The 25,937-nt window shown below is 42.3% G+C and overlaps 1 protein-coding gene across 1 annotated transcript in view; it reads left to right on the top strand.

Moving 5' to 3' along the window:
- The window catches only part of ALOX5 (arachidonate 5-lipoxygenase), a 123,432-nt gene extending 105,527 nt beyond the window's left edge, over positions 1-17,905 (top strand). The window contains exons 11-14 of the mRNA XM_069753372.1: positions 1,960-2,081; positions 4,439-4,539; positions 10,004-10,174; positions 16,490-17,905. Coding sequence (XP_069609473.1) covers positions 1,960-2,081; positions 4,439-4,539; positions 10,004-10,174; positions 16,490-16,669 — 574 coding nt within the window. The 3' untranslated portion in view covers positions 16,670-17,905. The remainder of the gene's footprint in view (positions 1-1,959; positions 2,082-4,438; positions 4,540-10,003; positions 10,175-16,489) is intronic.
- Positions 17,906-25,937: the final 8,032 nt, after the last annotated feature.

Below are 25,937 nucleotides of genomic sequence, written 5' to 3'. Positions count from 1 at the left end.
TGATGATGAATTCAATTTCTTTTTATTTCAAAATTCAAGTGCAGGTAGACATCAGCTCGGAGAAAGCATAAAGTGCAAGTTATAAATGCGACATACAACGTATTGACCTGGTCCCGGGTCTTGTTCAAAAAGTCGCTCTGGGGGGAGGGGAAGAACTTAGCATATTTTTTGTGAAAACATATCAACAATAATAATAAACAATATTTACATATATACAATATATACAAATACGTTCATCCACCTCTCGTGTCTCCCCTTTTCCTCATAGTTTGTAAGCTTGCGAGCAGGGCCCTCATTCCTCCTGGTATCTGTTTTGAACTGTATTTCTGTTATGCTGTAATGTCTATTGTCTGTACAAGTCCCCTCTATAATTTGTAAAGCGCTGCGGAATATGTTGGCGCTATATAAATAAAAAATTATTATTATTATATTATTACTCTGGTGGATGCATGGGAGTAGCAGAAGAAAATACAATGTGCACGTCACAACATGGTTATAGGAATCAGTTCTCAGACATAGGTCTGTATTAGTTCAGCGATACTTTTGCAGAGTATGAACCACAATGCTTGGACTGGTCAAAGCTTTCCTGTCCTGAATTCAACAGCCTCATAGGCATATATGATGTAATCAAGTTCGGGTCAGAAGAAACTCAGTGCGTTGCAATCCATACTTAGACTGCAAAGCATAGATGTATGAATCTAGCCTAAGGGATAGACTACAGGAGGAAAAACTGGTAAAAATGCAGGTGACAGAAATAATACTGTTCCTCATATACACATACAGGACAGTTTATCCTGAAAAATGATTTGAAAGTATGTTTACTTTTTATAGGGTTTCCTTAGCTTGTACAAAATCAAATGTCTGGCCTTAAAGCCCCCATACATATTGAATAAAAGTCATCCGAACTCATCAATCATCTAATGTGCATTGATGCATGAGGACCTCCTTACTCTCCCTCAAGAGATGATGCTGGGGAAGAGAGGGATCAGTGGCTGGAATTTCAACAGTTAATACTTTTGTTCGTAAGGGAGAAAAGGCGCTGCCAGATAATTCTGTCAACGGCTCTCTTGTAGAGAACGCAGGAACGATAGGCCAGCACAGTGCTCTAGTGCTGCAACGCTCAGACCTACATCTGCATCAGGCTCTTCTTAGACCTACATTTCTCCTGGAACATGCCCCTGCAAGCTAATAGCCAGGAAATAATCAGATATTGTGGTATAGTATATACACTATTGGCTTGATTAATCAAGTCTGGCAATTTGTATACCAGCCTTGATGAACTGTGCACTGGAGTAAGATGCAGCAAATTTTTTAAGAGAATGCTGTTTAATTAACTTGGTGCATTTTTCAATTGCTGTGTGCCGAAACCATAAATATTATTGCAGTCAGGAAACTGGATGGAGTACCCGGAGGAAACCCATGCAAACAACTTTTACTGATGAGCTTTGAACCCAGGACTCCAGGGCTTGAAAGTTGCCCACTACATGGACCTCATAAAATAATAAAGCGTATACTTACCTCCCATGTTGCGTCGGTCCCATGGTGTTGGCACTCACGGTCCCGGGGGCTCCTGTGCTGTTGTAGTGACATGTAACACCGGCACCCAATCAGTGCTGGCGCTACTGTCCTCGCCTACTGTAAAATTGAGCATGAAAAGAAAGTCCAAGATCAGCTGTAGCACGGACTTCCTTTCCATGTTCGATTTGTCAGAAGTCGGGGATAGTGACGCCAGCACTGATTGAGTGCCGGAGAGCGAGGGCCAACACTGCTGGAACGGCACTGGCAAGGGAGGTGAGTATAAGCTTTATTATTATGAGGGCCAAACATTTTGATCAAGAAGGGGTAGTCCTAGTAGTCGACAATCTCTTCAATACAATCTGATGAACATTTGGCTTACAATTAAAGTAATAAATTACTTTGGACAAGCGTATGTAAAAATGACTTTATGTTCTTATACAGTTTTGTGGAAGATGTGGTGGACATCTATTATGAAAGTGACAAAACAGTTTGTGAAGACAGTGAGCTTCAAGCTTTTGTAAAAGATGTATTTGTTTTTGGCCTTCGGGACAATGAAACTTCTGGTAAGATCATTAATATTTTTCTTTACACCATACATACCATCAATAAGATTATGACAACTTTACAAATCTTTTTAAATGTAACAGCAAAACTGTGATGCATAATATATACATTCCCTAATATTTCACCTTTCATAGTAGAAAAGCCTTTAGCAGAGGCTTAAAGGGGTTGTCCAGGACTTACATATTCATGGTTTATTGGTAGGATTGGTCATCAATATGAGATTGGTGAGTGCCTAACACCCGGCTCCTTCACTGATCTGCTAATATATGCTCTGCCAGTAGTTGAATGTCAAAAATATACGGAGCATACCAAAGCAGCTCATTACATTATTTAATGACTGTAGATGAGTGCTGCAGTTTATCTCACTCTCAAATTATTGAAAAAATAAACTTCAGATTACTCGATGTGTTCAGTATTATGCTGCTACAGTAACACACTGTAAGTCTCCTATGATGACGGATCATCACATGAGATAGAAAGTTGAATATAGTGTTCTATTCTAATTTTATATCCAAGAAGTATTGTTTCTCCTTGCAGAGATTGACATGCTAAGCATGCTGAGATGAGGAGACTTAAAGCCGCAATTCTCCTCAGGGAAATATGCTAATTATGCAAATTGTCTCGTCAGAGAGGAAGAGAACTAGAACTCTAGTGCCACCTATTGGAAGTAGCAATCCCACAACGAGGGGCAATACCCCAAAACACAGTGTCTGCAAACTGAGATTCTGGTTTGACTATTATCCTAAGTCATGTGACAAGACTTGCTAAAGGGTCGACATTGACTTGTAGGATTGCTATTTCCAATAGGTGGCACTAGAGTTCTAGTTCTCTTCCTCTCTGAAGAGACAATTTGCATAATTAGCATATTTCCCAGAGGAGAATTGCGGCTTTAAGTCTCCTCATCTCGGCATGCTTAGCATGTCAATCTCTACAAGGAGAAACGATATTTCTTGGATATAAAATAAGAATAGAACACTATATTCAACTTTCTATCTCATGTGATGATCCGTCATCATAGGAGACTTACAGTGTATTATTTTACACACAGTGAGATCTGCAACATAGCCACATGTTTCTGTGTGTCTTTACTGCAGAAATCACTTTTATGTTTCAATAAGGAGTTTTCCATGATTAACTCTTTTAAATTCCCAGGCTTGTAATTAGACCATGACAAGCATGGTTACTAAAAATGGTTAGATATGGAAATCCTCTCTAAGGCTGGGTTCACACTGCATGAATAGCAGCCCGTTAAACACATAGGTTAATGGGCTGCTGTTAAATAAAAGTGTCGTTATGGCAGCCCGCTAGCGCAGATAGAGCATCTGCCAGCTCTATCTGCACTAGCAGTGACGGACCCGGAAACGCTGCAGCCCGTATCTCGGGGTCCATCACTCAATGACGGCACATGGCTAGCGCACGCCCATTGTGGGCGTGCGCTAGCGATGTGTCCGACATTGCATTCAATGGCGGCGTTACCGGACTACGTTACACCACGTTATGCTGCGGTGTAACGTAGTCCATCTAACAGTCAACACCATGAACGCAATGTGAACCCAGCCTTAGACTTCCTTCACACGTCCTGGTGATTCTTGTACTGGAAAAACCAGTACTGGTCACATTTGTGTGCGATCCGTGTGACATCTCTGTGTCCGAGTCCTGTCAGTGTGACACACATGGCATGAAATGTGGCATAAAAATTAAAGAGTTTTATATATTAAAGATTGTCAAAGATAGAGATAGCTAGCAATGAGGAACATGATAGATAGATAGATAGATAGATAGATAGATAGATAGATAGATATCAGTGGGATTTCTAATCAGTGCGTTGCATGCTTATTTTTCTATACTTGGATTTTTTTTAAATAAATAATTAAATAATGAGGGGTCCGCAGTAATTTTCATAACCAGCTGAGGGAAAGCCAATGGCTGGGGTTGATCTTAATAAAGGTTGGTCTAAAATCAAAACTTATTACATATCCATGCCTACTGTAGGTGTGGATAAGTTTTGATTTTAGACCAAACCCTTTAAGCATGGCCAAGCAGCCACTTCCAATTTACTGTGCGACGCAAGAGGTGTTAACAGATTGTTGACTATTGTTTGCTTATGGTCTGCAATGAAGGATGTGAATGATGAATGTTGGTGGTTGAGAAACCTTGAGAATTGTACCTTTTACTCTTATCCCCCAAACCCTTTAATCTCACCTTGATTATGGCACATTTTTTGGAATATTTAAATTATTAAATGTATAAGTAAAGCAGAATAGGTAGAATAGATAGATAGATAGATAGATAGATAGATAGATAGATAGATAGATAGATAGATAGATAGATAATATTTACAAATTGTTTTTTACAGGTTTTCCCAAAACTCTCAAGACCAAAGAGAAATTAGTGGAATACCTCACCCTTGTCATCTTCACTGCGTCTGGGCAGCATGCCGCTGTGAACTTTGGTCAGGTTAGTTTGTAATAATTGTGATGACAAAATAATATAAGTACAGCTGGTGGTGAGCTGGGTAAGAAACAAGCATGTATTTGTGGCGGGATTGTAGACTGGGTTCTAGTGGAAAAAATATGGCAATTATTAATCATGGGATTCACTCAAATATGAAGAAAAGAAGAAGGTTCCACATGGCCATCAGATTATTTATTCCTTTTTTAAGAATGTACAAAATTTTAAAACTACTTTCACTTACAATTATTAAAACAAAAAATTCCACTAAGTGTACATAAAAGTACAAACAGGGCTAAAGTTTGGGAACACCTGTCCATGCAATGGTTTTCCTTGTTCTTTTTGGAACATACACATTGTAGATTCAGACTAAAGGCAACAAACCACAAAGAAACATACATGAAAACAGTAAGCAAAAAGCACATGTATTAAACCTTAGATTCCTCAAGTACCCCCTTTAACTATGATGAAAGCTTTACACAATTTTGGCATTCTTTAAAGCAGCTTCATCAGGAGACAACAATCCATTACTTTAAGTCATGAAGGTCAGTCAATCCAGAAAATTGCTAGAACCTTGAAGGCATCCTCAAGTGCAAGCTTTGAAAGCATCAATCACCATGATTAAATTGGCTTTCATCAGGACTGCCCTGGGAAACAATTACCAAAACTTACTTGTTCTGCAGAGGATAAGTTCATCAGTTACTAGCCCCAGAAACTGCAAATTAACAGCACCTCAGATAACAGCCTTCATAAATGATGCACAGAGATAAAATAGTAGACATAGCTTAGCATCAACTATCAAAGAATGTGAGAAGCAGGGCTTTATTATTAAATTGCTGCATAGAAGCCACTGCTGAGTACCTCAAACAAAAAGAGAATTGTTTGGGCCAAGCAACACACGGACTGGACATTAGATCAGTATAGATCTGTATTTTGGTCTGATCCATTTTTTATTTTTTTTTATTTTACCAACCATCATGTTTTTCTAACAGAAATAAAAGGTGAGTGGATGGTTTCTATATGTGTGGTGCCCACTATAAAGCATGGAGGGGGACGTGTCATGGTGTGAAGTGCTTTGCTGGTGACACAGTTAGTGATTTATTTCAAATTTAAGGCACACGTACCACATCATGGCTACCATGGTATTCTTCAACTACATGCCATCCCATCTGGTTTGCACTTAGTGAAAGCCATTAAAGGTGAGGACCTAATGAAGCTGTTTGAAGGAGTGCCAAGGGTGTGTTGTTAAATATGCTTATATCGCACATTTATTTAATCAGGACTCCTTACCAGATGCGTTACTCTTAAACAAAAAATGTCATGATATTTTCATAAAAAATGTAGTGGCTTGGATTGTCCACAGAAAAACCACATTGCAGCAAAACATAAGATAGGTGAAATAGTTACGAACAGATTGTCCATTTGTTCCTCATTTTTCCCGAGATGGTAAAAAGCGTCTGTCTGTCATGCAGTAGAATTCATCATGGCTACCAGTTGTTCATTCCTTCTGTGAGTAGTCTGAAGTCCATGGAGAATGATGGAGAAGGCAGGAGGTGACAGCACCACGTGACAGCCCCCTCTCCTAAGAGCTGTGATTATATAGGTGTCCCATAGAGCATGTGTTCTCTCTATATGGTGTTGACTTATACTTTGAGCTACATATACAGAAATAGCTTTTTGTAGCGTCAGCGAGAGGCAATGTGCTCAGTACAGAATTGAGAATAAGAATAATTAAATTAATAATTAATATTTAACAATTCCCCCTTTTGAAGGTGACAGACATTGATTGGAACCCTCAAAGTAGATGTATTGATAATAAGTTCTTCTTTCTTCTTTTCTTCTTCTTTGGCAAAATAATTTAATGTTAATAATAATAATAATAATATTGTTATGCATACTCAATAACATAATAATATGTAAATTTATGTTATGGTAAGCCGTGACCAATATTCATATCAAATATATAATTCTACTTCCCTATTCATTATTGAAGCATCTCAGGTCTGATGTCATCTGGTCTTCATCTTGATGTCTTCTTCTTGGTTCTTTTAAAGCAATCTTTATTATAATTCTTTTGAAATAGATAACATGTAGATATTGTAGAGACCAAGTGTCATGTGTCAATCAAAGTCCATAAATTCAAATGTTGATAAGAAAACAAAGTCCATAGATGAAATGTAGCTTTAATATCTGTGCAGTGTCACCTTTAAAGACCTGGACTTACATTGGCTCGCCTTGGAAATCATCTGGAATCCTTCCATATCATCCGCACTGGTCCTGGAACAGGTGTGACGTCTTTGGTCAGCACAGCAAGGGTTAAATTGACTCTTCCTTGCTAATAATAGCACCATAACCAGTCCTTAGTGCACAGGACACGTGTCAAGATTGTAGTGTCCTGACAATTACCTTATTGTTCACCAGCTTTCCTGGAAGTCTTATAGGTGATAGGAAGCCACTGGAACATGATAAAAACGTGATAACACAGTTCATATTAGCATGATAGGATCATCGTCCTCTCCAATTGTGGTTGTCAGTTTAGATACTGTGCTCATAGTTGTCAGTGATGGATACTGCAGTTGTGGTTGTCAGTGATTGATACTGCAGTCGTGGTTGTCAGTGGTGACATGAATTGTAATTGACACAGTCTATTATTACTCAGAAATCATATAGCATTGTTACCTTGTGGAACTTCTGGATAGCGGCTTTTTACTTCTGGCAACTTCTAAGAATCAACTGAATTTAGAAATATGAAAAGTCTTTATTAACATAACTCCAGTATCTTGATTGAAGTCTTCATTCCCTATTCTATACCAAATCAGGTAATTTTCATAACCTATAATATCACAGCGTACCATAGCAATCAATAATATCCATATAATTATTATCAGAATATTAACATGGAATTCATATTTGGAAAAATAAAATAATAATAAATGATAATACATTATTAACCATATTCTTCATGTGATAGAACATTTTTATGATATAGGTGTAATTTCTTTTTGAACCCATAGATGTCAGTGTGTCTTTTATGAAACAAATGTTTCCATCTTTATTACTAAAACTTTATTAGACCAATAATATGTAAGAATGTATATCCATGAACCAAAATAAGAACATACAGTACATACCAAAAGTTTGGACACACCTTCTCATTTAAAGATTTTTCTGTATATTCATGACTATGAAAATTGTACATTCACACCGAAGGCATCAAAACTATGAATTAACACATGTGAAATTATATACTTAACAAAAAAGTGCGAAACAACTGAAAATATGTCTTATATTCTAGGTTCTTTAAAGTAGCCACCTTTTGCTTTGATGACTGCTTTGCACACTCTTGGCATTCTCTTGATGAGCTTCAAGAGGTAGTCATCGGGAATGGTCTTCCAACAATTTTGAAGGAGTTCCCAGAGATGCTTAGCACTTGTTGGCCTTTTTTCCTTCACTCTGCGGTCCAGCTCACCCCAAACCATCTCTATTGGGTTCAGGTCTGATGACTGTGGAGGCCAGGTCATCTGGCGTAGCACCCCATCACTCTCCTTCTTGGTCAAATAGCCCTTACACAGCTTGGAGGTGTGTTTTGGGTCCTTGTCCTGTTGAAAAATAAATGATGGTCCAACTAAACGCAAACCGGATGGAATAGCTGTCACGGGGAGCCTAGGTAGGCTAAAGCTAATAACCCGGGCCCCTGCGATATCCCTCAGACTAGGGAAACCCTGTCTGTCCCTCTCCCAGAGATTACACTGATGGTGTGCTTGTCTGGGCAGCTAGGCATGACCCTGATTCCTGTTTCAGTACTAATCTGAAACCTCCACCCTCCACCCAGTGACAATTCCTCACACCAACCCCTACAGAAAGCACAGACAGGGAAAACCAAAAACGCACCACGCCGCAAACACACTCAGGAAAACACTATAATGTGCACAGGGTAAAACAAAACACAAATAGGAAGGAGAAATATGACAAAGGATCATACACCACCAGATATGATATTTCCACTCCAAGACCACCACTCCGAACCGAGATCACCAGGTACAAGACACAAGCTATAATCGGCGACGCCCAAAGTTCAGAAGAACTATTTAAAGGCCGTGGGCGTGACCCAGCCTACAATCTGAGTACCAGCTAGATTAACCCCGGACAACCTAGATAAAATCTAGCCGGCGCCACTGAGCGCATAGTGGACGAATGCAGAATTACCGCTGTCTGTCGGACGCCCTAGTGTGAATAGCGTCTGACATGACAATAGCATGCCGCTGCAAGATGCTGTGGTAGCCATGCTGGTTCAGTATGCCTTCAATTTTGAATAAATCCCCATTAGTGTCACCAGCAAAGCACCCCCACACCATCTCACCTCCTCCTCCATGCTTCACCATGGGAACCAGGCATGTAGAGTCCATCTGTTCACCTTTTCTGCGTCGCACAAAGACATGATGGTTGGAACCAAAGATCTCAAACTTGGACTCATCAGACCAAAGCACAGATTTCCACTGGTCTAATGTCCATTCCTTGTGTTCTTTGGCCCAAACAAGTCTCTTCTGCTTGTTGCCTGTCCTTAGCAGTGGTTTCCTAGCGGCTATTTTACCATGAAGGCCTGCTGCATAAAGTCTCCTCTTAACAGTTGTTGTAGAGATGTGTCTGCTGCTAGAACTCTGTGTGACATTGACCTGGTCTCTAATCTGAGCTGCTGTTAACCTGCGATTTCTGAGGCTGGTGACTCAGATAAACTTATCCTCAGAAGCAGAGGTGACTCTTGGTCTTCCTTACCTGGGGCAGTGCTCATGTGAGCCAGTTTCTTTGTAGCGCTTGATGGTTTTTGCCACTGCACTATGGGACACTTTGAAAGTGAATGTACAATTTTCATAGTCATGAAAATACAGAAAAATCTTTAAATGAGAAGGTGTGTCCAAACTTTTGGTCTGTACTGTATACAGAAATAGCTTTTTGTAATGTCAGCGAGAGGCAATGTGCTCAGTACAGAATTGAAAATAAGAATAATTCAATTAATAATTAATATTTAACATGTGTAAAGTCAACAAATTAAAAGGGATGTACTTTGAGAAATCTAAAGTTTAAAACATAATTTGGTTTGTTTCACATATCATTCTTTACCACTTGTTTCAATATGTGCGTCTTTGTGGGTTTGCTGCCTTTAGTCTGAATCTGCAATGTGCAGATTCCAATGAGAACAAGGAAATCCATTGCATGAACAGGTGAGTCCAAACTTTAAACTGTTACTGTTACTGTGACTATAGGATAAAAGGGAAGAGAAGTAGAATGACCTCACAGAGCTCTTTTATAGTCTCTGACCATGGACGATGGAGGAACAAAACCCTGCATAGTAACTGTAGAAACAATAGGATACTTTTAATAAAAACATTTTGTAATATTACCAGTATAGATTAATAAGAAATGTATACAATGTCATGTCCTCTCTAATATATTACAATGTTGTTCCCCGCAGTATGATTGGTGTTCATGGATCCCAAATGCTCCTCCAACCATGCGTTGCCCTCCACCAACAAAGAAAGATGACGTTACCATTCAATATATCATTGAAAGTTTACCTGACAGAGGTCGATCATGCTGGCATCTTGGAGCTGTATGGGCTTTGAGTCAGTTTCAAGATAATGAGGTAAGCAGAAGAACCACAATTTGTCCTGCAGGTATCTACGCGATTTGTTTAAAGTTTTCTACCTTTGACAGCTGTTAAAGGTAATACAAATCAACCTCCTTCCCTCCCCAAACCGCATGCAGGTTTTGAAAGCTAAATCCAGCAATACTTTTATATCTTCTATCTGCTGCTGTATTTGTGAAATTGGCCTTTTATTTCATATGCAAATGAGGAATTAAGTGCTGCTTTGGGTGTGATAGGACACTTTCCGATCCTCTGACTCCTGAAGTTGGTTTCTCAAGGGCACCATCCTCCTTAAATTGATTGATATCTCACTCTCCAATGTCCTTCCCTTGCAGCTGGCCTCACATAGAAAGTGAGGTTTCTATTAACCCCTTCCCGACCTTTGACGCCACGTAGGCGTCATGAAAGTCGGTGCCAATCCGACCCATGACGCCTATGCGGCGTCATGGAAAGATCGCGTCCCTGCAGATCGGGTGAAAGGGTTAACTCCCATTTCACCCGATCTGCAGGGACAGGGGGAGTGGTAGTTTAGCCCAGGGGGGGTGGCTTCACCCCCTCGTGGCTACGATCGCTCTGATTGGCTGTTGAAAGTGAAACTGCCAATCAGAGCGATTTGTAATATTTCACCCATTATAACGGGTGAAATATTACAATCCAGCCATGGCCGATGCTGAAATATCATCGGCCATGGCTGGAAATACTAGTGTGCCCCCACCCCACCCCTCCGATCGCCCCCCCACCCCCCCGATCTGGCCGGTACACTGCTCCGGCTCCCCTCCATCCAGTGCTCCGCTCCCCCCCGTGCTCGTGTCCGCTCCCCCCGTGCTCCAATCACCCCCCCGTCCTCCAATCACCCCCCCTGCACTCCGATCCACCCCCCCCGTGCTCCGTTCCACCCCCCCGTGCTCCATTCCAGCCCCCCCGTGCTCCGTTCCACGCCCCCCGCGCTCCGTTCCACCCCTCCCGCGCTCCGATTCCCCCCCCGTGCTCCGATCCCCCCCCCCCCCGTGGTCCCCCCCCATCCTATCATACTTACCGATCCAGCCGTGGTCCCGTCCGTCTTCTCCCAGGCGCCGCCATCTTCCAAAATGGCGGGCGCATGCGCAGTGCGCCCGCCGAATCTGCCGGCCGGCAGATTCGTTCCAAAGTGCATTTTGATCACTGAGATATAATCTATCTCAGTGATCAAAATAAAAAAAATAATAAATGACCCCCCCCTTTGTCACCCCCATAGGTAGGGACAATAAAAAAATAAAGAAATTTTTTTTTTCCACTAATGTTAGAATAGGGTTAGGGTTAGGGGTAGGGTTAGGGGTAGGGTTAGGGGTAGGGTTAGGGGTAGGGCTAGGGTTAGGGGTAGGGTTAGGGTTAGGGGTAGGGTTAGGGCTAGGGTTAGGGCTAGGGTTAGGGTTAGGAATGTGCACACGTATTCTGGTCCTCTGCGGATTTTTCCGCTGCGGATTTGATAAATCCGCAGTGCTAAACCGCTGCGGATTTATGGCGGATTTACCGCGTTTTTTTCTGCGCATTTCACTGCGGTTTTACAATTGCGATTTTCTATTGGAGCAGTTGTAAAACCGCTGCGGAATCCGCACAAAGAAGTGACATGCTGCGGAATGTAAACCGCTGCGTTTCCGTGCAGTTTTTCCTCAGCATGTGTACAGCGATTTTTGTTTCCCATAGGTTTACATTGAACTGTACACTCATGGGAAACTGCTGCGGATCCGCAGCGTTTTCCGCAGCGTGTGCACATACCTTTAGAATTAGGCTATGTGCACACGGTGCGGATTTGGCTGCGGATTCGCAGCAGTGTTCCATCAGGTTTACAGTACCATGTAAACATATGAAAAACCAAATCCGCTGTGCCCATGGTGCGGAAAATACCGCGCGGGAACGCTGCGTTGTATTTTCCGCAGCATGTCAATTCTTTGTGCGGATTCCGCAGCGTTTTACACCTGTTCCTCAATAGGAATCCGCAGGTGAAATCCGCACAAAAAACACTGGAAATCCGCGGAAAATCCGCAGGTAAAACGCAGTGCCTTTTACCCGCAGATTTTTCAAAAATGGTGCGGAAATATCTCACACGAATCCGCAACGTGGGCACATAGCCTTAGGGTTAGGGTTGGAATTAGGGTTGTGGTTAGGGTTAGGGGTGTGTTGGGGTTAGTGTTGTGGTTAGGGGTGTGTTGGGGTTAGGGTTGTGATTAGGATTATGGCTACAGTTGGGATTAGGGTTAGGGGTGTGTTGGGGTTAGTGTTGGAGTTAGAATTGAGGGGTTACCACTGTTTAGGCACATCAGGGGTCTCCAAACGCAACATGGCGCCACCATTGATTCCAGCCAATCTCGTATTCAAAAAGTCAAATGGTGCTCCCTCACTTCCGAGCCCTGACGTGTGCCCAAACAGTGGTTTACCCCCACATATGGGGTACCGGCATACTCAGGACAAACTGCGCAACAATTACTGGGGTCCAATTTCTCCTGTTACCCTTGTGAATCTAAAAAAATGCTTGCTAAAACACAATTTTTGAGGAAAGAAAAATGATTTTTTATTTTCACGGCTCTGCGTTGTAAACGTCTGTGAAGCACTTGGGGGTTCAAAGTGCTCACCACATATCTAGATAAGTTCCTTGGGGGGTCTAGTTTCTAAAATGGGGTCACTTGTGGGGGGTTTCTACTGTTTAGGCACACCAGGGGCTCTGCAAACGCAACGTGACACCCGCAGACCATTCCATCAAAGTCTGCATTTCAAAAGTCACTACTTCCCTTCTGAGCCCCGACGTGTGCCCAAACAGTGGTTTACCCCCACATATGGGGTATCAGCGTACTCAGGAGAAACTGGACAACAACTTTTGGGGTCCAATTTCTCCTGTCACCCTTGGGAAAATAAAAAATTCTGGGCTAAATAATTATTTTTGAGGAAAGAAAACGTATTTATTATTTTCACGGCTCTGCATTATAAACTTCTATGAAGCACTTGGGGGTTCAAAGTGCTCACCACACATCTAGATAAGTTCCTTTCAGGGTCTAGTTTCCAAAATGGGGTCACTTGTGGGGGGTTTCTACTGTTTAGGCACATCAGGGGCTCTGCAAACGCAACGTGACGCCCGCAGAGCATTCCATCAAAGTCTGCATTTCAAAACGTCACTACTTCAATTCCAAGCCCCGGCATGTGCCCAAACAGTAGTTTACCCCCACATATGGGGTATCACCGTACTCAGGAGAAACTGGACAACAAATATTGGGGTCAAATTTCTCCTGTTACCCTTGGGAAAATTAAAAAATTCTGGGCTAAATAATTATTTTTGAGGAAAGAAAACGTATTTATTATTTTCACGGCTCTGCATTATAAACTTCTATGAAGCACTTGGGGGTTCAAAGTGCTCACCACACATCTAGATAAGTTCCTTTGGGGGTCTAGTTTCCAAAATGGGGTCACTTGTGGGGGGTTTCTACTGTTAAGCCACATCAGGGGCTCTGCAAACGCAACGTGACGCCCACAGAGCATTCCATCAAAGTCTGCATTTCAAAACGTCACTACTTCACTTCCGAGCCCCGGCATGTGCCCAAACAGTGATTTACCCCCACATTTGGGGTATCAGCGTACTCAGGAGAAACTGGACAACAACTTTTGGGGTCAAATTTCTCCTGTTACCCTTGGGAAAATAAAAAATTGCAGGCTAAAAGATCATTTTTGAGAAAATAATTTTTTTTTTTATTTTCATGGCTCTGCGTTATAAACTTCTGTGAAGCACTTGGGGGTTCAAAGTCCTCACCACACATCTAGATTAGTTCCTTTGGGGGTCTAGTTTCTAAAATGGTGTCATTTCTGGGGGATCTCCAATGTTTAGGCACACAGGGGCTCTCCAAACGTGACATGGTGTCCGCTAATGATTGGAGCTAATTTTCCATTTAAAAAGCCAAATGGCGTGCCATCCCTTCCGAGCCCTGCCGTGCGCCCAAACAGTGGTTTACCCCCACATATGGGGTATCAGCGTACTCAGGACAAACTGGACAACAATATTTGGGGTCCAATTTCTCCTATTATCCTTGGCAAAATAGGAAATTCCAGGCTAAAAAATCATTTTTGAGGAAAGAAAAATTATTTTTTATTTTCATGGCTCTGCGTTATAAACTTCTGTGAAGCACCTGGGGGTTTAAAGTGCTCAATATGCATCTAGATAAGTTCCTTGGGGGGTCTAGTTTCCAAAATGGGGTCACTTGTGCGGGAGCTCCAATGTTTAGGCACACAGGGGCTCTCCAAACGCGACATGGTGTCCGCTAACAATTGGAGCTAATTTTCCATTCAAAAAGTCAAATGGCGCGCCTTCTCTTCCGAGCCCTGCCGAGTGCCCAAACAGTGGTTTACCCCCACATATGAGGTATCGGCGTACTCGGGAGAAATTGCCCAACAAATTTTATGATCCATTTTATCCTACTGCCCATGTGAAAATGAAAAATTGAGGCGAAAAGAATTTTTTTGTGAAAAAAAATTACTTTTTCAATTTTACAGATCAATTTGTGAAGCACCTGAGGGTTTAAAGTGCTCACTAGGCATCTAAATTAGTTCCTTGGGGGGTCTAGTTTCCAAAATGGGGTCACTTGTGGGGGAGCGCCAATGTTTAGGCACACAGGAGCTATCCAAACGCGACATGGTGTCCGCTAACGATGGAAATAATTTTTCATTCAAAAAGTCAAATGGCGCTCCTTCCCTTCCGAGCCTTACCATGTGCCCAAACAGTGGTTTACCTCCACATGTGAGGTATTGGTGTACTCAGGAGAAATTTCCCAACACATTTTAGGATCCATTTTATCCTGTTGCCCATGTGAAAATGAAAAAATTGAGGCTAAAAGAATTTTTTTGTGAAAAAAAAGTACTTTTTCATTTTTACGGATCAATTTGTGAAGCACCTGGGGGTTCAAAGTGCTCACTATGCATCTAGATAAGTTCCTTGGGGCGTCTAGTTTCCAAAATGGGGTCACTTGTGGGGGAGCTCCAATTTTTAGGCACACGGGGGCTCTCCAAACGTGACATGGTGTCCGCTAAAGAGTGGAGCCAATTTTTGATTCAAAAAGTCAAATGGCGCTCCTTCCCTTCCAAGCCCTGCCGTGCGCCAAAACAGTGGTTTACCCCCACATATGAGGTATCAGCGTACTCAGGACAAATTGGACAACAACTTTCGTGGTTCAGTTTCTCCTTTTACCATTGGGAAAATAAAAAAATTGTTGCTAAAAGATAATTTTTGTGACTAAAAAGTTAAATGTTCATTTTTTCCTTCCATGTTGCTTCTGCTGCTGTGAAGCACCTGAAGGGTTAATAAACTTCTTGAATGTGGTTTTGAGTACCTTGAGGGGTGCAGTTTTTAGAATGGTGTCACTTTTGGGTATTTTCAGCCATATAGACCCCTCAAACTGACTTCAAATGTGAGGTGGTCCCTAAAAAAAATGGTTTTGTAAATTTCGTTGTAAAAATGACAAATCGCTGGTCGAATTTTAACCCTTATAACTTCCTAACAAAAAAAAATTTTGTTTCCAAAATTGTGCTGATGTAAAGTAAACATGTGGGAAATGTTATTTATTAACTATTTTGTGTCACATATCTCTCTGGTTTAACAGAATAAAAATTCAAAATGTGAAAATTGCGAAATTTTCAAAATTTTCGCCAAATTTCCGTGTTTATCACAAATAAATGCAGAATTTATTGACCTAAATTTACCACTAACATGAAGCCCAATATGTCACGAAAAAACAATCTCAGAACCGCTAGGATCCGTTGAAGCGTTCCTGAGTTATTACCTCATAAAGGGACACTGGTCAGAATTGCAAAAAACGGCAAGGTCTTTAAGGTCAAAATAGGCTGGGTCTTGAAGGGGTTAAGCTAAAAAGGCTGGTGCTTGGAGGGGAAAAAATTCAGGAGGCAGAGGCTTGTGAAATGTTATGTCACATTCAGAGATCTTAATGCCTCATTTAATATGAATTAAAACTCTGATTTCTAGGGAATGCAGCAACAGATAGCAGACGTAAAGGCATTGATAGATTTACCTTTTAAAATCTTGCATGCCGATATATGTCGTGTGGGTGTGTTGATCTTACTGACAGATTGCCTTTAAAAAGCTGTAGGCCTATCTTTAGTATAAAAATGTGTTAATACAAGGCAATGGTTTATTACTAAATTCTTCATGTGATGGATCATACAGCTTCAGAACAAAGAAAAATTGTCTTCACTACTTTCTATATGTGTCTTGATTCTGAGGAAGACAAACGTGAATGGTGCTTTGGAATATCTTTCACCTTCTTTCTTATTGTTATCTAGTTGTTTCTAGGCATGTATCCAGATGAACATTTTGTTGAAAAATCTGTAAAACAAGCAATGGCTAAATTCAGGAAAAACCTTGAAGACATCACCAGTTTCATCCTTGACCGCAACAAGAATAAAAAGTTGCCATATTATTATATGTCTCCAGACAAGATCCCGAACAGTGTTGCTGTATAGGTTTACTGAAGCTACTTTCTGGATCAACAAGATCACGCATGAAAGTGTAATGAGGACCTGGAGCTACAGTCCTCTGATAAAGTGCAAAAAGTTTCATTTTACTGCAGTACTTCATTTTCATTTAACGAACTACATTCATGTTTTATGCCAGTGTTTCTCAACTCCAGTCCTCAAGACCCACCAACAGGTCATGTTTTCAGGATTTCCTTACTGCTGCATAGGTGATGGAATTAATGCTTGAGCAGGTGATGAAATTATCACCTGTGCAATACTAAGGAAATCCTGAAAACTTGACCTGTTGGTGGGTCTTGAGGACTGGAGTTGGGAAACACTGTTTTATGCCATACAGATATCTCAGTTGAAGGGATTCGGCCAGAAGGATTTCACCCCATAAACTTTTTATAACTGCATGTAGATCTTTCAAAGACAAGTCGAGCAACACCTGTACATGACCGTTTCATTCCTTCGTTACTGAAAAATCAGTGTTTGAATTTATGTTCAATGAGGATGAAGAGCTATGTGTAGATCTGAAGCCTGTGTCACTCCAGCTCTATTCCCAGAACAGTGATGCCTCCTCCTTCTTGAATGAGAGCCTCAATGCTGTGTGAGTCCTCAATCAAGCAGGAAGAGGTGATGACGCTGGGGATCAAATAGAGCTGGAGTGACAGAGGTTTCAGATATACCACAGGCATTCAGACATGTAAAGGTATTGTTGGACTTGTCTTTAAAAGAGCTACAGACACATATAAATAGTTTTGGGGGTGACATCTTGCTGTCAGATTCCATTTAAGATTACTCTTAATTTCTATAAAAACCATAGACAATTAAGCACCAACATATTGTGATATCAGGCCACATTGAGCTACTGGGTTCTGTCCCATCATTGGATTAAATTTGGCTTCGTACATTGTAAACATAGATTCTTAGATGGAAATTACAGTAAAGTTTAACTATATTTGTAGTGCTATAAAATGTCAATCTCGTCACGCACCGCTTACATTAGTGATATACAACTAACAATGGTAATACAAAACATAACAGGTTATTAGCTATATACGACGTAAAGTGTATACAGATGACTGGCAAAAGTCAAATTTTGAGTACACCCTAAGGCACTAACTAGTTTCTCCTTCAGAACATATAGGTATATAAAAAAAATGCTATATTTTATCTTCTATTAATTGTTTTTATATGTTGATTTTAACTTTGAATAAAAAACATTAAGGTAAATTTAAATTGTTGTCAGTCTCCAATTCATACACTATATGGTAGATATCGCCTATAATAACAGACTCGCGGTCTGAAACCTGACATGTGCGCACCACCAATGAATACAATGGATGTGCGTGTGTCTGTATTTGCGGTCCTTAAAAAAAGGATCTCTTACAGACATAAAAAAGGTACGTGTGAAGAAGGCCTAAGGCTACTTTCACACTAGCGTTTTCTGCAATCCGCCGCAATGCGTCGTTTAGCAGAAAAAACGCATCCTGCAAAAGTGCTTGCAGGATGCGTTTTTTTCCCCATAGACTTGTATTGACGACGCATTTGCGACGGATTGCCACACGTCGCATCCGTCGGGAGCAAAAAACGCTACATGTAACGTTTTTTGCTCCTGACGGACCGCTTTTTCCGACCGCGCATGCGCGGCCGGAACTCCGCCCCCACCTCCCCGCACCTTACAATGGGGCAGCGGATGCACCGGAGAAATGCATCCGCTGCCTCCATTGTGCAATGCGTTAAACGCTAGCATCGGAATCTCTCCCCGACGCACTGCGACGGGGAGATTCCGACGCTAGTGTGAAAGTAGCCTAAGAGGCAGAGCAGAACACTTTGTCTCCTTATGCACGGATATAAGCTGGACCACAGTTAGTTTGTGCTGCTACTTAGAAGCAGAATCTGGTACGTTAATGTATTTACAAATATGATTATTGTGCACGCTCCCCTGCAATGAGATCAATTTTCCATATAATTGAAATCTGTACATTTATTTATATTGTATAGAATTACGTTATAAAGGGCAAGATTCATTTTTAGCACACTGTAACATGAAGACAACTAATTATTAAAGGCATCTGCTGTTTAAATATTTGTCTCAACTAAGTTCCTTGTTCAGACCTCTGGGAGATCTGCAGCAACCAACGCTTGTCCCGGCCATTCCTACTCCTGTGTTAGTTGATGACACCAAGAACACTGTTCCAGAGTGCTATCCCGCAGGGAAAGGAGTCAGTCAAAGATAGCCATTGCTGGTGCCCTAAGGCCCAGAACTTGGTGAGTGGCAGTCTGTTTATAAAGGGGCCAATGGATATGTATCATTCAGGAGCAATCTACAGTACATCGATTTGTATATTATATCAGAACTGACTGCCCGCCAGAGGCGTAGCTAGGGTTTTGGTACAGGGGGGGGGGCGAAGCTTCTGAGTGGGCCCCTAAACAGGTAACCTTGATTACAACTGGGTGACACACCCTAATACTGGAGGAGAACCTCAGCAGATGACTGCGCTATTACTGAAGATAATCTCTATATAACGACCAACATGCATATTACCGCCATATGGTCAGTGGTAAATACCAGCTCTAGAGAACATATAAGAGATTACAGCACAGTTACAGATGTCTTACCGCTGACGTTCTTTATGATGGAGTCGTCACTTTTCCTGTCTTTTCCATCAGGCCCAGACCGACATGACAACTCCTTCCAGCCACGACTCGTCTGCAGAGAATACAACAAAGACACATTTCACTTCTCATATTCCAGCCCATCACCATCTATTCCCAACCTGCACAAACCCCTCATCCTGCCAACAGCTGAGATCTTCTGCAGCCAGATGCAGTGCGACTGGCTGCAGCCTCTGACACACCCATGACAGAGCCAAAAAACATTTTTGTGGGAAAAGTGTGATTTTTTTAATTTTCACAGCTCAACGTTAAAAAATTTATGTGAAGCACATGGGGGGGTTCACAGTTCTCACCACACATCTAGATACGTTCTCTGAGGGGTCTAGTTTCCAAAATGGGGCCACTTGTTTTTTTTTACACTGTTTAAGCACATCAAGAGCTATCCAAAGGTGACATGGCATCCGCTAAGGTTGCCGTCACACTAGCAGTATTTGGTCAGTATTTTACATCAGTATTTGTAAGCAAAAACCAGGAGTGGAACAATTAGAGGAAAAGTATAATAGAGACACGTCACCACTTCTGCATTTATCACCCACTGCTGGTTTTGGCTTACAAATACTGATGTAAAATACTGACCAAATACTGCTAATGTGACGGCAGCCTAACTATTCCAGCAAATTTTGCATTCAAAATGTCAAATAGCAATACTTCCTTTCCGACGCACGAACAAACTGTAGTTTTCTCATGTCTTTGGAGTGTGGGAGGAAACTGGAGTACCCGGAGGAAACCCACGCAAACACAGAGAACATACAAACTCTTTGCAGATGTTGTCCTTGGTGGGGTTTGAACCTAGGGCTATCCACTGAGCTACCGTGCTGCCTGTGGTGGAAAGGACAATGGTGGTGAGGGAGGAGGTAATGATGAGGTGTTGGAATGGGCAATGATAGGGGTTGTGGGTGAGAAGGCAATGATGGAGGTGGTGATGAGGACGACGATGGAAGTGAAGGGGGGGCTGCATTATACCCTATGAGGGAAGCTGCGTTATACTTTAAAGGCGGCTACATTATATTCTGTGGGGGGCTGCAATATATTCTGTGTGGGGGCTGCATTATTCTCTCAGGGGGCTACATTATATTCTGGGGGGGCTACATCATACTATATGAGGGGGGCTACATTTATGCCCTATGAGGGGGCTACAGTATATTCTATGGGGGGCTGCATTATACCTTATGAGGGGGTTTCATTATATTTTGTGGGATGCTGCATTATACCTTATGAGGGGGGCTGCACTATATTCCGTGAGGGGGCTACATTATATTCCATGAGGGGGGCTACATTATATTCCAAGAGGGAGGCTGCATTATATTACATGAGGGAGGCTACAATATATTCTATGAGGGGGCTACATTATATTCTATGAGGGGGTTAACCCAACCCCTGCTGCATAATAAAGACGTGTACTACCTTATATTATACCCAGGAGAGCCGAAACGTCAATTGAATTGTTACTACAAGTGGTCGCTTATCCTTGAATTGTACATTGCTCCCATGTGTCACTAATGTGTAGTGTTATATTTAATAAATTTTGCACAATTTGCATAAATATCTATTAAGAGTGTGCCGTGTCTTCTAAACTTTACTTGTACGTGGACTCTTTAGTCCATGACACCTGCACCTCACCTTCCAAACTGACTAAGTGCACACCATTGTACCTTATTGTATTTATTTCTATGCAGCTACATAGTGGACCCCAAGAATGATTTTCTCTGGTGGGCCCTAGGTGCTCCAGTCCGACGCTGCCCCGATCACGTGACGGGGGTCACCGATGTACGCATTTCCATCCGGAAGCGCTTGTTAAATGCCGCTGTCAGAGTTTGACAGCGGAATTTAACTAGTTAATAGGTACGGGTGGATCGCGATTCCATGCGCGCCTATTGTGGGCACATGTCAGCTATTCAAAACAGCTGACATGTCCCGGCTTTGATGCGGGTTCACCGCCAGAACCCACATCAAAGCGGGGGTTCTGCCATCGGGCGTACTATTCCGTCCGATGGCAGAAAGGGGTTAAGGCCTTTATTGGCAGTCAAGCAGTGGAGTACTTTGAATCTGCCATGGAGTATTTTCCTGAAGAAAAATCATGTGGTTTTCCTGAAAACTCCTGACTTTTTCCTGTACCACTTGAAGAAAATGTCTTCAATAAAACTTGCAGGTTTGGGAGTTAAATTTGAGTCTGTATTGTACCCAAAAGGTCCAATTAGCTCATCTTTAATAATACCAAACCATAGCAGTACCCCACCTCCAACTTGTTGGCATCTGAGTCAAAGTACAAAGAAGTCTTTCTCATCTGATCTATCTATATAATTGTCTAAGGGGTACTTCCATCTGTCTGTCTGTCTGTAATGGAAATCAGCCACAGGCTTAGTCCGGCCGCGAATTGGCCCCTCCCTACTCTCCTCCAGTCAGTGCCCCCTCCCTACTCCCCTCCAATCAATGCCAGTGTGTCGCCCCATCCCGGAAAAACTTTTTACTATTGATGCTGGCTATGCAGCATCAATAGTAAAAAGATATAATGTTAAAAATAGTTTTAAAAAATAAAAAATTGTGTTATTCTCACCTTCCGACGTCCACCAATGCGCGCGATGCTGCCGCCAGCTTCCGTTCCCAGAGAAACATTGCAAAATTACCCAGATGACTTAGAGGTCTCGCGAGACCGCTAAGTCATCTGGGTAATTTCGCAATGCATCTCTGGGAAAGGAAGTTGGTGGCCGCATCGCGTGCTTCGGGGCAGCTTCAGTGGACGACGGAAGGTGAGTATATAACTATTTTTTATTTTAATTCTTTTTTTAACAGGGATATGGTGCCCACACTGCTATATACTACATGGACTGTGTTATATACTGCGTGGCCTGTGTTATATTATATACTATGTGGGCTGTGTTATATACTATGTGGGCTGTGTTATATACTGCCTGGCTGCTATATACTACGTGGGCAGTGCTATATACTACGTGGCTGCTATATACTATGTGGCTGCTATATACTACGTGGCTGTGCTATATACTACGTGGCTGTCTGTGTTACGTGGGCTGATATATAATATGTGGCTGCTATATACTACATGGCTGTGCTATATACTACATGGCTGTGCTATATACTACATGGCTGTGCTATATACTACGTGGCTGTGCTATATACTATGTAGCTGTGCTAAGCGCGACGTACATACCAAACATATTCTAGAATGTGTGTTATATACTACTTGGGCTGAGCTATATATTACGTGGGCTGTGTTATACACTGCCTGGCTGCTATATACTACGTGAGCAGTGTTATATACTGCGTGGGCTGTGCTATATGCTATGTGGCTGCTATATACTACGTGGCTGTGCTATATACAACGTGGCTGTCTGTGTTACGTGGGCTGTGATATATACTATGTGGCTGCTATATACTACATGGCCGTGCTATATACTACGTGGCTGTCTGTGTTATATACTACGTGGCTGTGTTATATACTACATGGCTGTGCTATATACTATGTAGCTGTGCTAAGCGCGACGTACATACCATACAAACATATTCTAGAATGCGTGTTATATACTACTTGGGCTGAGCTATATATTACGTGGGCTGTGTTATACACTGCCTGGCTGCTATATACTATGTGGGCAGTGTTATATACTGCGTGGGCTGTGCTATATATTACGTGGGCTGTGCTATATACTATGTGGCTGCTATATAATATGTGGCTGTGCTATATACTACGTGGCTGTGCTATATACTGCGTGGCTGTGGTATATACTACGTGGCTGTGGTATATACTACGTGACTGTGGTATATACTACGTGGCTGTCTGTGTTATATACTACGTGGCTGTGCTATATACTACATGGCTGTGCTAAGCAAGACGTACATACATACATATTCTAGAATATCCGATGCGTTAGAATCGGGCCACCATCTAGTTAGTACATAAAACCTTTGAATAATCTGTCTTCAGATATTTCTTGGCCCAGTCTTGATGTTTCACCTTCTGCGTCTTGTTCAGTGGCAGTTGGGTTTCAGCCTCCTTGACCTTGCACATGTCTCTGAGCGCTGAACACCTTGTACTTCTGGGCACTACAGGGAGATTGCAGTTCTGTATGATATCACTGGAGGATAATGGCTTTCTGGTTGCTTCACATTTGCTTCTTCTCAAATCTTTGGTAGTTAATGTGTGTGTTTTCCTTTCTAACCCTGTTGACTATTTGCAACAAAACGTTTAATGGTTCTGTGATCACAACCCAATATCTTAGTAATGTCAAGAGTCCTCCATCCCTCTGTAAGATTTTTATCGATTTTTTACTTTTCAAGTTAAATCTTTTTTTCACCCACTTTGAATGAGGTAAACAAGCTGCCTAAACATTCTGCACTCTGTTATAGGCCGGGGTCACACTACAGCGTAATACGGACCAGTGCTAAGCGATAAAAAAAATCGCATAATACTCGGACCAATGTTAATCTATGGGGCAGCTCCTATCATCTGTTTTTTTCTCGTCCGTATTATACTTGCAAGTGAAATCGCAGCATGCTGCCATTTGCACCATATATCGGCCGAGACTCGCCAATGCAAGTCTATGGGTGCGAGAAAAAATCGGGCCGTGCGTGTGACTTGCGAGAAATCCTCAGGCATTGGGCAGGTCACAGGAAATTGGTTCAACCATTATCTGCTCATTTTGCAAGTGTGTGAGAAAATCTCACCATACGGATGACACAAGGATACTTTTTTGAGAAAAAAAAGGCATCCTGGCATTGCACATGGATGAGATACGGATCACCATACGGAGAACATTTGTGCGATTCTTGGCAGACAAAATCGGACAGATTTTTTATACATTGTGTGTGACTCCAGCCATAATGTGTGTTGCACCCTTATAGGCCTCACCTTCCCTGATTACACAAGTACCCATCACCTGATCTGCTTCATCCAATAGACATTCAACTTTATACAGCTTGGAGTTGGAAAACCTGCATAAAAATGATGATATGGTCAAAATAATTCTGCACATAGTGTACAGTATCATTCCATAATCACAGTTACAGAGGTCTTCAGCATGTCCCCAGCTGTTATAGTAACCAAACCCATCGACAACAGTGTTGCACATGAGCTGATAGGTGCGGTTCATGCACTTCAAATGCTAGTATTATAAATTGACAAAGGTATTTAAGTGGTTAACAGCAGCGGTCAGAGTTCAGCTCTGCTCACTGCTGTTAGATGCAGATGTAACACCCCAGGTAACTGGTTGTTACAGTGGCATTGCTTTCCTCATGGGGAGAGTGATGTCTTGCTTGGAAGTGAGGAAGGATTCCTTTATCACGTAATCAGCACATACAACACTGTTCTGAATCCAGGCCAGTAGGGGGAGCTTTGGACGCGGTTTCAGGGGAGCTTCCCTAGATATATACTGGTCTGGGAGAGGAGTTAGTCAGTCTGTCAGAGACGGGGAAGGAGTGCAGTCTGTGAGAGGAGTCTGTCGGAGGGTGAGACAGAGGGAGGAGTGCAGTCAGATGGCGAGAGTCTGAGAGGAAAGCTGGGGCTGTAAAGCTACGTGAGGTGCTGCAGCTCCTGGAATGAGAACAGAGCATTCTGTAGGAGACTGAGAGGGGAAGTGAAGCGCAGGAGAGTAAAGAGTTGGAGTGAAGCTGCGACTGAGCTTCCTCCATGCTGAAGCGTAGAATTCCGGTAGCCGGAAGACCAAGGTTGTGGGGGTAACTCTATGCCCCACGGCAGAAACCGGCAAACAGCAGACTGATAGTCTCCTGTCCATCATTAAGACCCGAAGGCACAGTGACAGATAGAGCCCGGAGTCATCCTGAGAGACCCTGTAAAAAGGCTCAAGTTGCCTGCCATGCAGGAAGTGTCCTACCAGCAAGGGGGACAGAGAGAACGTGAGGACCTTGTGTGAGGCTTAAGGCAACAAGGCACTACATCATAGCGCAGAAGGGAAGGCTTCAAACCCCACCTGGTAAGGGGGATTCCTGAGTCGCTTCCAAGCAGGCCAGACCATACCAGTACCTGTGATCCGGTACCCTGGACTGTGGCTGCCTGAACTCTACAGTAAAAAAGGTAAAGAGACTGCAATCTTGTGTCCTCTTTTTCTTACTACACCATCTTAATCTATTACATCGGGAGCCCTGGGGACTCAGCTTCACCTGCGGGAAGCCATACCATCCTTGCTGCCACAACATCACCTCAGTGGACCCCTTTAAGCAGCGTCGGTCATCCCTGACCGAGCACTACAGGTGGCGTCACGAACACTCTTATTCCTAAAAACCCCTTCCAAGACCGTTCCTTTAATTTGGACACCCAGGGCCACGGACCAGGTCGCTGCCACAGTGACCACCCCTTTAATGAGTACCCCTAGGCCCTGGCAGGAGCTCCACAAACAATGGCTGAATGACACAGCAATCTTCTGCAGGGAAAGATGGGGACCCGACACTGGATGTACAGGAAAGGTTTCATTTTTGGCATACATGGATGTATAAGGGTTTTCTTTAGGGATGAGTTGAAGTTTTTATTGGTATTACTTTGGGGTACATAACATTTTATGATCACTTTTTTTTTCAAACAACTTTTTTCTTTGGGTCGTTATATATTATTTAGTTGGTTTTT

Source organism: Ranitomeya imitator, chromosome 2, assembly GCF_032444005.1.
Source record: "Ranitomeya imitator isolate aRanImi1 chromosome 2, aRanImi1.pri, whole genome shotgun sequence".
NCBI lineage: Eukaryota > Metazoa > Chordata > Amphibia > Anura > Dendrobatidae > Ranitomeya > Ranitomeya imitator.
Note: the sequence above shows the minus strand (reverse complement) of the source record. Positions and strands in the feature narration are given on the sequence as shown.